The 16,106-nt window shown below is 42.6% G+C and overlaps 1 protein-coding gene across 1 annotated transcript in view; it reads left to right on the top strand.

Annotated features, from left to right (window-relative positions):
• The window catches only part of LOC126195493 (uncharacterized), a 453,513-nt gene that overhangs the window by 64,108 nt on the left and 373,299 nt on the right, over nucleotides 1-16,106 (top strand). The window contains exon 2 of the mRNA XM_049934121.1: nucleotides 8,593-8,714. Coding sequence (XP_049790078.1) covers nucleotides 8,654-8,714 — 61 coding nt within the window. The 5' untranslated portion in view covers nucleotides 8,593-8,653. The remainder of the gene's footprint in view (nucleotides 1-8,592; nucleotides 8,715-16,106) is intronic.

The raw sequence follows: 16,106 nt of genomic DNA, 5'->3' as shown, positions 1-16,106 counted from the left end.
AGAGCATTTTTTTCAGCAAGACAATGCTCGTCCACAAAGAGCTCGGGTTGATCAAGACTTCTTACATGTTCCGACTCTGCCGTGGCCGGTCTGCTCACCGGACTTTGCCCCTACAGAGCACGTGTGCGACCAGCTGAAACGCGAGATGCTGCCGTGTCACTCTGTATATGATTTGGAGCTGGCTGTTGAAGATTTGCTGGACCAATCTGCCTCAGGACTTCAGACAAATCAACTTGATGCCATACCGTGTTGCGGCATATGTTGTAGCAAAAGGCTGTTCAATGAATTATTGATGTTGCGCTGTATTTGCCTACTTGTACTCACTGTATTTGCCTACTTGCCTTGATTTTGGGATCAACTGAATCGCTTCCCTGTATGATTACGTGTAAGAAATTTCATTTCGATCCGATGCTCCCATCACGGTGATCTGTTTTCTATGCTCTTGAGTGTATAAACAGATTAAATTCTTTATGAACCACAAAACACATTTTTATTTAAAAATCTATGTTTTATTGTACGGCCCATGCTGTTAGAAAACTTTTGCTGCTGTGTGTCATTTTGGTTAGAATATTTTTTTCACGATTTATATCAGAGCAAATGTTGAATTAAAGGTTTTATGCAGTTATACCTTATTTCGAAACAACAACAAAAGTTTTATACCAATTTTGCGTTGCGTGATCTATACTAGTCAACGCTATCCTATTAGTGATCTTTCTGTTTCATTTACAACTTGTCAACAACTTTATGTAAGTCGTCTTGGATTGGCTAGCGACAGTAAAAATATTGTGTTATGGCAGCACTGGAAATATATTGTTCTGAGAAGAAGTGTCACTGTACGTAGAAAAGTATTCACCTAGAAAGAGAAAGAAAGGCAGAAAACTCTAACTTCAAAACCTTGGAAACTGGCGCTAAAGTTACGGTTTTTAAAGGCAAGTATCCAGTATGATAAAATATTACAATAAATAGTAAGATAACAGAAAAATTTACACATTTGATTATTTGAGTTCCCTACTTTATTTTGATAGAGAGGGAAATTAGAATAAATTAGCCAAGTTTCAGCAGATTCGCTAGAGTGTTCATACAAAAGGCTGGGGAACTCAGTTAACAATTCAGAGGATATGCTGCAGTCAATAGGACCATGCATCTCAAAGCACTGTGGTGTTCAAACTAACTTTTGGTTTCAAGACAGATTTACCTAGAAAGAAAATTACATAATGATGACTGCTCCTACTATTTACGGGAGTGAAAGCTGGACACTCAACAAAGCGAGAAAATCAAAATTTGAAGTAGCGAAACCGAGAGTTTTAACGCTTGTCACGGTACTCTGTGGGCGATCACACCCGTCAGACAGACGTGAGGTAGCAGTTACGATTCTCTAATTTAGAGACCAGGATAGAAGACTGTAAACATTACCGGACAAATACATCGAACAACTGGACTCTTCCAGACTGACTAAACGAGTTATGTAACACCGATGTCAATGACATAGTGTGATATAATACTTCATAGAACTTCATAGCCTGTGAAATGAGAAGAGAGAAATTATATTCAACACTGACGCAGCGGAACACATGTTACCGAAGTGCAACATACGATAACTGAGAACGTTACTTGACAGAAGCAGCATCATGGCAGAACGCCAACTTGTCTCACGCAGTTGTTTTGCCGACGTGGGGAGAACATTAATCCTCAGGGACATACAGCCCCAGGCTGGTGAACACGGCACAGACATGTACTGCATACTGGTGGTGTCACGTGACAGAATCGTAAATTGGAACAGCAGCCAGAAAATGGGAGAAAATGCTATACTGCAATGTAACCCGCAGTAGGTGTGGTACGAGGAGCCGAGAAATCCACTCCTGTACTCAACAACTCATTACACTGTGTGTGTGGCGAAGGATCCCGTTTACTAACTTGGTAAGGGTCCCAGAACATTGAAAAATAAGCAAGAATTGGTTGAACTTCGGTTTATATGAGGACTCTTTGGTGCATGAATTTCCTTAGTAGCTTCCAACAAATTTAAGTCTAGCGTATGCCTTCTCCACGACTAGATTAAATCTTCGGATAGAGCTATATACGTGAAAGCTGTTGCTAGTTCTGGTGATTGGTGGTGGTCATAGAGCGTTACGGTACTGGAACCTTGCGCCTATTTACGGACATTAGTTACATTTACTTATAGCAAATGTCAGATGCCGATCTTGCCACAAGACAGGGATCACCTTTAAGTCTCTTCGAGTTTCGTAATACGTTTTTAATGGTGTTATTTCGCTACAGCTAAAGTACTTCGTCTGCGAATATCCTCAAAGATCTTCAAGTGTAATCCTCCAGGTCGTTTATGTATAACATAGCGTAAACAACAACAACCATATTATTGTACCCTGACTAATTCTCCAGGTCGTTTATGTATAACACAGCGTCAACAACAATAACCCTATTAATTACCTTGAGATTCACCAGATACTACTTTTCCTTGTGGCGTCACCAAAATACACCAATAGTAACTGAAATAGCCAATTGCGAACGTTAAAACCTTCGTTAGGGAACGTCTTATAGTCAATTTCGACAGATCAGTAGTAATGGAGGGCCAGCGGCCTTGCCACAGTGGTAAAACCGGTTATCGTCAGATCACCAATGTTAAGCTGTCGGGCTGGGCTAGCACTTGGATGGGTGACCATCCGGTCTGACGAGCGCTGCTGGTAAGCGGTGTGCACTCAGCCCTTGTGAGGCAAACTGAGGAGCTACTTGATTGAGAAGTAGCGACTCCGGTCTCGGAACCTGACATACGGCCGGCAGAGCGGTGTGCTGACCACATGCCCCTCCATATCTGCATCCGGTAACGCCTGTGGGTAGAAGATGACACGGCGGCCAGTCGATACCTTTGAGAATTCATGGCCTGTGCGGGAGGAGGAATAATAATGGAGAGCTTTTTATAAACGGAATGAAGTAAATAGGAAGTGCAGGGAAGCTAAGGCGAAATAGCTGCATGAAAAATGTGAAGAAATGGTACTCGAAAGGACTGACTTACAACACGAAAAAAGTCAAAACAGCCTTCCGTGAAATTAAAAGCGAGGATGGTAAAATGAGTACAGCGAGAACCCCATTGTTACATGCAAAGTAGAGAGCGGATAGGTGGAAAAGGTTCGCCTCTATGAGGTGGAGGACTTGTCTGAGGACGTGATAGAAGAAGAAACAGGTGTCAACAGGGAAGAGATAGGGGATACAGTATTAGAGTCAGAAGTTAAAACAGCTTTGCAAGACTTAAAAGCAAATAGTGCAGTAGAGATAGATAATATTCCCTTGGAATTTCTAAAATCATTGGAGGAAGTGACAACATAAAGACTATTCATATTTGTGAGACTGGCGATATACCATCAGAATTTCTGGAAAACGTAATCCACACAATTCCGCAGATAACAAGAGCCGACAAGTGCGAGAATTATCGTACAGTCAGCTTAAAACCTCATGCGTCCAATATGCTGGCAAAGATAATATACATAAGATTTGAAAAGAAAATTGAGGGTCTGTTACATGACGATCACTTTGGCTTTAGGAAAGGTAAAGGTAATGGAGAGGCAGTTTTTGCCTTTGGTAATAGAAACAAGACTGAAGAAAAATCAAGACCCGTTCATAGGATTTGTCGATCTGCAAAAAGTTTTTGGCAACGTAAAACGGTGCAAGATGTTCGAAATTCTGAGAAAAATAGGGGGTAAGCTGTAGGGAAAGACGGGTAACATCCAGTATGCACAAGAACCAAGAGGGGGCAATAAAACTGGAAGACGAAGAACGAGGGGTTCAGATAATGATGTAAGACAGGGATGTAGTCTTTCGCCCTTTGTTCAATCTATGCATCGGAGAAGTAATGATGGAAATAAAAGTAAGTTTCAAGCGTGGGACACAAATTCAAGGTGAAAGGATATCAGTAATAAGATTTGCAGACGTCATTGTTAAACTCAGTGAAAATGTAGAAAAATTGCATGATATGTTGAATGAAATGAACAGTGTAACGAGTACAGAATATGGATTGATTGAGAGTAAACCGAAGAAAGATGACAATAATGAGAAACAGCAGAAGCGAGAACAGCGAGAAACTTAACATTAAAGTTGGTGATTACGAAGAAAACGAAGGAATTCTGCTACCTAGGTAGCAAAATAATCCATGATGGACAGGGCAAGGAGAATATAAAAAGCAGAGTAGCACAGGAAAAAAGAGCATTCTTGGCCATGAGAAGTCTACTAGAATCAAACATAGGTCTTAGTCTGAGGAAGAAATTTCTGAGAAAGTACATTTGCAGCACAGCATTGTATGGTAGTGAAATTTGGACTATGAGAAAACCAGAACACAAGAGAATCGAAGCATTTGAGATGTATTGCTACACAAGAATATTGAAAATTAGGTAGACTGATAATGTAAGAAATGAGGAAGTTCTCCACAGAACACTAACAAGAAGAAGGGAGAGAATGATAGAACATCTGCTGAAACATCAGTCGCGCCTTGCAGCAGTGACAGCAGCAGCTACCACCACCTGATGATGTCGAGCAGTTGCATCGATGACATATTGTGCGAGTTACACAATACGATCCGGCGGCAAACCCGTGATGCGTATTTGCATCAGGGCATAACTTCCAAGTTACTGGAGGGAGCTGGAGAGGGTGAAAACTGTAGAGGAAGACAAGGCTTGGAATATATCCAGCAAGTGATTGAGGACGTAGCTTGCAAATGCTACTCTGAGGTAAATTCATACTCCTCTCGGAACAACATACTACGTCAGATGGAGGTTCGCAGGAAGGTATCCAAGATGAAACGAGAGATTCTGGTATCAAAATGGTAGAGAAAACTGTGTAATTGATTGGCGACGCAAATGATAATGATAAGTAAGTTAAAACAGTACAAAATCTATCTGCACAGCTCGATCACTTTCAGAAAATGTTGCCAGAATGTCGTTGAAGGCATCATTAACCGTCTTTGTGGAAGCAATAAAATTATGCTACTGAATATTGAGCCTAATACTGGATTTTTACAGGGCACACAGTCAGTTTATAAAGTGGGTTGTGCACCGTAAGATGGTCATATGATTCAGGAAACAGTCTGCCAATGAATCTAGGTTACTATTGATCTGATACTAAGAAATATAAATTAAAACATATTCACAATAGCTATATTACACGATGCTGAAATTTCCATCGAAATACAGATTATGTTTTTTTGGGATGCTGATTAAGACGTTGGTGCCTTGGATTTTCCCCGAGTATGTAAAAATAGTTCAAGCAAAAAATAATCCGGTTTTACTGTATTTTAGCTAAAGCTTCTTTCACCAATCTTGTGATGGCTTTGATTTCGCCGAACACGAATTCCTCTTCTGTATCAATCTCTTCAATTGTTGTACCCTACGTCCTCAGTTATTGGCTGGACATGTTCCAGTCTTTGTCTCTCTCTACAGTTTTTGCGCTCCACAGTTCTCTCTACTACTGTGGAATTTATTCCCTGATGTCCTAAGATAAGTCCTATCATCCTCTCCTTCCATGTTGTCAATACTTTTCACATGTACGTCTTTCGATGATTCTGCGGAGATACTCGTTTCTTATCTTACGAGTCTGCTCATTTTTCAACATAAAACCACCCCATTCCAAACACTTCGATTGGATTTTTCTGTTTTTGACATAGTCTATGATTCATTTCCATACTCTGCTATGCTCAAAAAGAGCATTTTCACATCATTTTTCGTTGAATTAAGGCTATTATGTGATACTAGCAGACTTGTTCCAGGACTGCCCTCTTACTTGTGCTAGTTTTTGCGTCATCGTTGGTTGACTATCAAATGCTATTTTGCTTCAAAGTCAGCAAAATTCTTCCATGTACTTCGTGGTTCACAATTTTGACAAGTTTATCATTAATCTCACGTCTGCTACTCCTCATCACTTTCGCCTTTCTTGAGTGCTTATTAGACCATTCATTCTATTTAACATTCATGATAACATGAACTGGAATCAAACAGTAAACAGCTGTTATGTGATGATTTACCTACGATCGATTTCTCTGCGTTAAGGTAGCATCTTCAGATGGTTAGTGTGTCACATGAATTAGCACACGGAGAGGTCCCCGGTGGTCATAGTCACAGAATCCAATCCCATGAAGAGGGAAAGTCGTCAACAAGTAATAACCACAGGAGGATTGGGGCGAATAGCGCAGACGTGAGGCACCTGTAGCTGGTTTCTCCGAGTGTAAGGCACTGGAGGCGGTCAGCTGTATACTAAACTGGCGAGGATCGTCGTACCAGCGGAGACGATAGTGTGTGATGGAAGACCACAACACGTGATAGTCGCGGCGGCATTTTAACATTTGAAGCACCCACAAGGGGAGGCGGAAGCGGAATGAAATTTCACGGGTTGAGAGGATATATGATATTATTGCGGTGATTAAAAAATCGAGTCAAATTTACTAGTAACCGACTTACCAGTATGACGTTGAAAACCATTCCTGATAACCTGGCAACTGGTACTGGGACGGAATTGATCTCCGACTTGTTCCCACACACGTTCTATCGGTGAGGGATCTGAGGGTGTTACTGATCAGAGGAGTAGCTCAACATCACGCGGCCAGTTCGTAGAAACATGCGATATGTGTGGACGAGCATTGTTTTGTTGAAAAATGACTTGACAATACTGTCGTGTGAGAGGTAACGCACTAGTCAAGAGGATGTCCGTGACATACCGTTGTGCTGCCTGAGTTCCGTGAATCTCTACCAGGCGTGACCTGATCGGGAAATACGGAAGCGTCCGATCCCGCCCGTCTGCTTTGACCCATGACGTCACAAATATGGCGGAAACAAAAACAAACACACACACTTTCCACAAGAAGCCTAATGACACTAACGGGACAAGCGCGGGAAATGGGGTGTTTTGGGTGGGGGGAAAACTAAATATAAACAAATTTAGACGCCTTGCGTAGCTACAACGTGTAAGTGAAGACAGCCATGCATGAATACCCACCCACCTCCCCAGGGGTCGTAACCCCTGCAACCCATAGAAGATAAAGATGCTTCAGTAGCTGATTAGTGTTTTTTGTCTTTTTTTAAAAAAATCTCATGGGATAGAACGAACAGATCAGAAAGATAAATATAATAAACTAAAACAGAAATTGGAGGAAACAGATAATTAAAATAAGTAATAAGTGTTTTTAAATTAAAAAAAAAAAATTCACGAGATAGAACGAAGAGATCAGAAAAGTAAATAAAATAAGATAAAACAGAACTGGAGACAGCCACACTCAAACCAAACTCCGCGCCGTCATGACGTCACACACGACAACACCCTTACGTCACAGGTCAAAGCCGACGCGTGGGATCGGACGCTTCTGTCGACCCCCTGATCGTACCCGATGGCTCTCGACACCACGATGCAAGGACATCGCTGCGACTCTCCAAAACAACTAAAGAATGGGGTCCCTCCCCAGGTCACCACAACACGTGCCGACGATGGTCATTCGGTGCAGTGCAGAACTGCGATTAATCGATGAACGCAGTGTGTCGTCATTCATTAGCAGTGAGTGCTTTCCATACTGGTCACCAGTCGTCATGTTAACTGGCCCTTACGCATGGGACGGTAATACCCTAGTGTGGCTAGTCTCCGATCAATGGTTCGGGCTAATGTGTGTCACCAAATTCCGTCCCGCGGAAATTTCGGACATCAGATCGACGTTAAAGATTGGCAGTCTGGAAACACTGTAATCAAATGTACGGTAATTATCTGTCAGAATACCACACCATTGCTCTGCAGTTAGTGCACTGGCTAGCGTTTTGGGTTAACATACAGAAGGTCGACGGTTCATTTTCATCGGTCAGCTTTTAAAGAAACCTTTCGCTCCTCGTGAACGCGAATTGTTTCGCACCACTGCATCTAGTGGATTCCAAACCTTTCTTGTGTGTACCCTCCCTCAGTGGTCCCATCGACTAATACCAACTATTATTATTGTCACGTTCAGGTCCATTACATTTTGTTAGATCCTTGCGCCACCAGTAAGGCTACCAACGTGCTTTTCAAACAATTTCGATGAGACCGTTAGGTGAGCGAACACAGAAAAAAGATTTTAAATCTAGTAGATGCAGTGGCGCGAAACAAACCGCGTTCAAGCCGTGCAAAAAGCTTCTTTAAAAGCTGACCAATGAAAACGATTGTATCTCCATTTCTGTGTTCATAGTACTTAACTGCAAATGTTTTGCAGAAGACCCACTGTAATCGTTGAATGACGATTAAGACTCCAGACACAATACCACGCAGACTACCTTTAGCAAATAAGCCTTGACCCAGATCGAACCCTCGACCTCCTGCGTGCTAACCCAAAACGCAGTCCACTGCACCAACTGCACAGCACTGCTGTATCTGCTGACAGATTTAGTTACTGTACCTGTGATTACAGTGTTTCCAGATTCCAGTTTTAGCATCCAGGAATTTTTCTTCGCCCCCTCTCTATATCTCTTTCTCTGTCTCTCTATGTATATATATATGTGAGTGCATCATTTGCTGTTTGTTAAGAACCGTACACTAACTTTAAAATTGTGTTACCAGGCCAAATAGTTTGGGGTACATTTCCAACAGGTGTTGCCCGACGAGTCCCCAGTGTGCGACTCCAGATGGCCGCCTGAAAACCGTCGCCGCTATGGGCTTAGCGGCGAACCTGCTGCTGCAGCTGCTGGTGTCTGCCGCGCTCTCCCTTGGAGGTAGGCTACATACAGTACGTACGTCACTTTAGTACACTGAGAACGTCTAAAAGCTTAAGCCGGGGTTTCCTAAGAGCAGGAATTTTGCTCCGAGTAGAACGTAAAGCGCGTGTCGAAGTGCGACGTCCCCTCGATAGTGGCAAAACAGTGAATGAGTTTTCCGACAGAGCACAATGCGCAGTTCGCCGGATTTACTTCAGGCATGATAGTACAACTGGTTCTGTAGAGTCTAGCGTACTGTACGCTGCGTACTAGTGAAGCAATTGCTGCAGGTCAAGTAAAGTTCGCGTGCAGTATTACTACGGCGTGTACTAAAAAGCTACGATTGCGTTTCAGTCCCGAGGAAGATGAACTGTTAACTGACGCAGTGAAAAAAAGAAAAAGATTAGGAAAAGCTGGCTGTTTTTCTGCATTTCGCGTAAGTATGGAACATGGAATCCTCTTATCCATTATGTGTTTCCTCTTATTCATTATGTGTTTAGCTATCATCAAACCCAGGAGTTCCATTTTCTCTCTTGCTAGCCATCAACAGTGCACAGTACGTCAACACTTTGTGTGAATATTCTTCCCACACAGCACGTGCGGACTGAATAGTTACGCGTTTGCAACTTGATTTTCTGGGAAAACACAAACGTGCAACGTATTTAAGGTTTACGTGGCGGCCGACGCAAATGTCCTCTTCGGTTCGCCCCAAAATTCCTGCTCCTAGGTAAACCCGATCGTAGACCATAGATACATACAGAGTGTGCACGCCGCCATCTTTACTGTGTCAAGGTTTGAAGCCAGCATCTGAGACGTGATGGAGGGTGAAAAGCCGAGTTTCTGTCATTATGCACTATGTGGAGTCACATTTATAGCTGAAAACAAGCATTGTTTTTATCAACTGAACGACATGTTATGTTATTACTGTACATGTAGTAGTAAGATGAACTTCATTTCTGCGAAGTTCCAAATTTTAATGCTATGGTTACGTTGTTTCGACAGTCTTTTTTTCTTTTATAAGCGCATGATTATAGTTCTTGAGTGAAGTCATAAATTTGTAGCACTATGAGTCATTTAATTCACCGCTTCCACAGAAGTAGAAGACAAAACAATAGTTTGGTAGGAATCATATAGTTTTCTGACGATTCGGGGGAAATGTTTTACTTTTAGTATACTTCTATGACAAACGTCATCCGTTTTTATCCATAATGTACGAAGATTACACAAAATAAGCATTATCTTTTATGACTTTTACTTAATCAAAGCCGGCCGTTGTGGCCGAGCGGTTCTAGGCGTTTCAGTCCGGAACCGCGCTGCTGCTACGGTCGCAGGTTTGAATCCTGCCTCGGGCATGGACGTCCTTAGGTTAGTTAGGTTTAAGTAGTTCTAACTTCTAAGGGACTGATGACCTCAGATGTTAAGTCCCATAGTGCTCAGAGCCATGTGAACCATCTGAACTTAATCCAGTACACATACCGAATCAATATCAAGATAAGATGCATAACATACGAGGGCCATTTTTTTCCAAGGCCTGATCTATCGCGAAATGGAAACTACAGCGAAAATAAAAAGTGTTTTATTTGCAACATTTAGCTACATCTTCCAGCTACCTCTCCACATAGTTGCCGCTCCGACAGGCATTTATCATAACATGGTACCAACTTTCTAATACCTCGTCAGAGAAGGCAACCACCTGTGTTTTCCACCAATTATTTACGCAACTTTGCAGCTCACTGTCTGATCCAAATTCTTGTCCTCGCAGTCAGCAGGTCATGTGAGCAAAGAGTCGAGTGCTTATTAATGACTGATGACTGCTATGGTTAGCTACTGCGGGAATGTTTTGACTCCTTGATCAACATCTGTTCTCCACCTATCATTCCGTGCAGCTACACCTAACACAACGGCCTTTACATTCCCTTTAGGTTGGTGCAAATATTCTGCCTTGCAACTCTTGTAATTTACTTCAGGGTCCAGCTACGATGTGTCCTGTTCTTCCTCGAAATCGAACTTCTTTCTTCCGTGCAGATTTCCATAAGTGAAGTTGCTATAAGCAAAACACTGCTTCTCTACTTAAATAAAATGTAGAGTGGTTCAAATTAACTCTTTACATTATCACAAACCTTCACAAAAGGTAACATGGGAGTCAACTAACATTACTGTTTTAAAGATCCAAGATACTACTCCAGGCAGGTGTAAAATGAATGTGCGCAACGGAAAATAATAAACGCTGAAACGAAGATTTGGCCCTGTCTGACTACCCCCTGAAGCAGATCCTAGGATCCCTTAATTCTATAAATTACACTCTAAACATAAGTGAATAATGAAGGCAACTAATCCTACTACATGATAAACGTTGTTCCTGCTTATATATTTATTGTAGATAAAAAAAACATTTAGATTACAAAGTTTATATTTCCTAAGTAAAATTACTAATCAATTGCCCAACTCTGCCCCTTATTATGACTGCGCGGTCTAATATCAATAACGCTAAATGACTGACATCATCTACATACTAAAATATAGAAGACACTATTTTCAAAGATGATCTACGGTGGTGTGGAACATCAGTGGAAATAAACTAACGTGATCACAGCTGTTTAGCTTTTATAGCCCTAACAAGCCGAAGCAATTTGCGATATCACCGTATGTACTGCGTCCGGTGCATCGAAGTGATGGTTCTTGTACTCGTCTGCGACGATGGAAGAACTCTAGCCACAAATAAACTCTGTCAAACACTAAGACGGCAGAAGGCGGTCCTCTGACTAATACACTCGAATACTGTCTTCTCCTCTCTGTTTTCTACAGACGAGAAACGCGAACTCCCAGCCACAAGGATGGAGTTCAGATAACGTCTCAACGTAAGTATAGGCAGAGGGAGTGCTCTCAATTACTGAACGCTGCGTACTCAACGACGACTTCCAACTCGGAGGTGAAGTCCAGAATCGTATAGGTTCACAACAGTACAGTGCCTAACTGTTCTAACTATAAACTCTCCTGAGAGCAGAGACAGCAAGTCCGTCCGTACCAACAAAGCTGATATCGAGCGACTGTCACACACGGGCGCTCACATGGAAGACCTCGTCTCTGCAAATCTGGCCTCCCAGCAAGGCTCAGTTCCCCACCATCGTAATTCCGAAAACGAATCATATTCCCGAAACCACGGAAAATTCTCCCTCTCTACAGATTCTTCCGAACGCCGACCAACCAAATTTTAGTCTTTTGTTGTCCAGCGCGAAAAGTTTCCGAGGAAAAACCTATACTCGTACAATGGTACGCTTCTGAGTAAAAATCCTTGGAAATAACCCAGCCTTCATGGTTTCCGAGGTGACCGAGGTTCCTCTCAACTGCGTCCAAGATTTTCGTAGTTTCCAAAGTACAATCCTTCCCATCCAGCTCAAAACCGGCTGGTCGCGACTCTATTGTGCTCCAGCACTCAGGTGTCCCAATGTCAGTCTTGCTATTGCCTGTGTTTAAACAGGACCAACACACCTGTGTGGGCTTTCCACCCAGGGCTTGAGTTCCGCCTGTCGTTTCATTTCCACTGTCGTTCCAACCTCTAGTAGGATGATGATACACTCCATTGTCACGTATGCCTTGTAACTAATTGTTAAAGCTTATTGCATGAAATTATAGCCACCTTACAAAGACTTCTCAGTAATATTCTGTGAGTAGTATACAACAACAATGTCTTATATACATCATATTCGTCTTCCTTGGTGCCAGAAATCTTTCATGATACCTGAGCTCTTTCATTACTCCTTGCTCCACAGAAATTACAAATGTTCTCCAGCTGATGGATTCCTCACTGATAGACTCCGCACCTGTTGAGTAACAGTTTCCCACAGTATGTCGCCCAACATTTACCAACTACCTGCGATCACGTACATCTTTACTCTGAGCTCAATATTTGAAGTACGTAATACATGTGGCCCCATGAATGGCATGGATCACTACAAGATGAAAACCAGAGGCAGCTAGGTTCAGTCTGTATGACGAGCAATCAAACATTCCCCGTCGAAAACGCTCCAGGAGCATCTGTGTTGAAGAAGCTGAGTGTGTGTCTAGAAGAAGGACAATGCCTGATGGGAAAATTCCTTTTCGTTTGTTCCGAACTGCCCTTTGTAGGCGATTTTCTCGAATCGACTGATCCACACGCCGAACAAGACCATTGGCTGGTTGGTACTCGTTGCCTTCTGTGGCCGCCTGCATGTGGAATGTCTGTACGTCCTGCTTCAAAGTCCCTGCAGCACTGCCGCACTTTCCTGGCGCGCATGACAGTTGAGTTATGTGGGCTGCATGAAATCGGGCGGAACCCCTCAGCGTGAAGAAACGAATGATAACACGCACTTCACACTTGGCGGCTGATACCATTGTTCTAGACACCTTCATCTACTCAGTGTGCAGTCACAACCAAAAACTGCAACATGAAGCGATTGAAGGGCATACAAGAGAAACTGTACAGCATATTTACGCAAAGTTTCATCGGATTTTCACTGTCGTTTCAATTTCGCGACCAATCGGACCCTGAAAAAGATAGCCGTCGTATTAGTAAACGTCGTTTGCAAAAAATACTCTTGTTGATAGCTGCGGAAGAACTACGTTCATTACTGAAAAAGTTTTAGCTGGACTGCATTTAAGCTTTGTGGCTAGAATTTTTAGACTAGAGCCGACAGTAGAACATGACCTCCGAACCACATTTTTAAGATTCCTTATAATTATTATTATTAAAAATACAATTTTTAAACTTTTTACAGCTGTAGCTAAAACGCAGGTAACAGGTTCAGGATAGAAAAGGATCAAACATCATGTGGAAGGGACAGCGATCAGATAGTTCGTCGTTTTCCCCAAATTAACATTTATTTAAGAAAAACACACTGATCAATTAAATTCCAGGTTAATAGCAACATGAAAACCATGAGAATTATAGTGACATTTAAAGCGACAAACAACTGAAATTTACCAATATAAGCAAAAAGAAGCAGTATTCAGTAAACAAAAGCATCTGAGTTTATGGAGGTAATAATGAAATTTGCATCGTTCAGTAAAGGGAAACGACATTTACCAATACAGAGCACATGCGATTTTATGAAGAACAGTTAGTAGAGAGTTTGAACACTCTTCTTTTATGAACAGTAAGAGGGTCAAAAGCTTGATTATAATTTACAAAAGTTCATGAGTCAATCCCGCTGAACTCCACGGTCTACAGCCCTGGCGGCAGTCGCTCCGCCAGGAACAAGACAACTACTCAACTTTTGCTAGGTATGACAGACGATGCGGCAAAGCGTTCCCGCGACAGTAACTTAGACCTCGGGCGTTGGGCAGCGTGTCGCCAAGGTCACGCCCCAGAAGTCACGGATGCAAACACCGAGGTAGACTCGCGTTCTTCGCAATCAACTGTGAACATAGATTACATGCGAGGCAGTACCCTCAAACAATAACAGAATATACACTAAAATGATGAGACTCGCTTTAGGAATACAAATACAACTCTTAACCTCAGGTAAAACAAATAGTTAAAGCTAAACTTACAGAAATACACTACTGGCCATTAAAATTGCTACACCAAGAAGAAATGCAGATGATAAACGGGTATTCATTGGACAAATATATTATACTAGAACTGACATGTGATTACATTTTCACACAGTTTGGATGCATAGATCCTGCGAAATCAGTACCCAGAACAACCACATCTGGCCGTGATAACGGCCTTGATACGCCTGGGCATTGAGTCAAACAGAGCGTGGATGGCGTGTACAGGTACAGCTGCCCATGCAGCTTCAACACGATACCATAGTTCATTAAGGGTAGTGACTGGCGCATTGTGACGAGCCAGTTGCTCGGCCACCATTGACCAGACGTTTTCAATTGGTGAGACATCTGGAGAATGTGCTGGCGAGGGCAGCAGTCGAACGCTTTCTGTATCCAGAAAGGCCCGTACAGGACCTGCAACATGCAGTCGTGCATTATCCTGCTGAATTGTAGGGTTTCGCAGGGATCGAATGAAGGGTAGAGCCACGGGTCGTAACACATATTAAATGTAACGTCCACTGTTCAAAGTGCCGTCAATGCGAACAAGAGGTGACCGAGACGTGTAACCAATGGCACCCTATACCATCACGCCGGGTGATACGCCAGTATGGCGATGACGAATACACGCTTCCAATATGCGTTCACCGCAATGTCGCCAAACACGGATGCGACCACCATGATGCTGTAAACAGAACCTGAATTCATCCGAAAAAACGATGTTTTGCCAATCGTGCACCCAGGTTCGTCGTTAAGTACACCATCGCAGGCGCTCCTGTCTGTGATGCAGCGCCGAGGGTAACCGCAGCCATGGTCTCCGAGCTGATAGTCCATGCTGCTGCAAACGTCGTCGAACTGTTCGTGCAGATAGTTGTTGTCTTGCAAACGTCCCAATCTGTTGACTCAGGGATCGAGACGTGGCTGCGCGATCCGTTACAGCCATGCGGATAAGATGCCTGTGATGCCTAGTGATGCCTAGTGATACAAGGCCGTTGGGATCCAGCACGGCGTTCCGTATTACCCTCCTAAACCCACCGATTCCATATTCTGCTAACAGTCATTGGATCTCGACCAACGCGAGTAGCAATGTCGTGATACTATAAACCGCAATCGCGATAGGTTACAATCCGACCTTTATCAAAGTCGGAAACGTAATGGTACGCATTTCTCCTCCTTACACGAGACATCACAACAACGTTTCACCAGGCAACGCCGGTCAACTGCTGTTTGTGTATGAGAAATCAGTTGGAAACTTTCCCATGTCAGCATGTTGTAGGTTTCGGCACCGGCGCCAACCTTGTGTGAATGCTATGAAAAGCTAATCATTTGCATATCACAGCATCCTCTTCCTGTCGGTTAAATTTCGCGTCTGCAGCACGTCATCTTCGTTGTGTAGTAATTTCAATGGTCAGTGGTATATATATATATATATATATATATATATATATATATATATATATATATATATATATATGCCTTCACAAGGCTTTTACTCAGATCAGGGGAAACTCACTAAGAATGACAAAGATAGATAGAATGGATTTTGTCGTACACAATGAATCCATATGCTTCTGTCTAGTTAAGATGATAAGCGATTACATGTAACTGACGAGGTACAGGTACAAACAGAGCAGTTGCAGTTAAACCCCTTCAGGCATGAATAAGTTTTGCTGAAACGCCTTAGCAATACTAGAGAAGGTGAGCTTAAGCAAAGCAGAATATTTCACTCAGTAGTAGCCCTTCGTAATTCAGTTTAAAACACATCAATGTAGTTTAGAATAAATACACTTTACTAAATCACATTTAGATTTCAAATTCATACCCATTGCCATGATATTACCACCGGGTATAGTGCCACTCACCGGTATTACCACTGCCGGC

The sequence above is a fragment of the Schistocerca nitens genome, chromosome 7, assembly GCF_023898315.1.
Source record: "Schistocerca nitens isolate TAMUIC-IGC-003100 chromosome 7, iqSchNite1.1, whole genome shotgun sequence".
Taxonomy (NCBI): Eukaryota; Metazoa; Arthropoda; class Insecta; order Orthoptera; family Acrididae; genus Schistocerca; species Schistocerca nitens.
The sequence above is the reverse complement of the archived record's forward strand: the minus strand, read 5'-3'. Positions and strand labels throughout refer to the sequence as shown.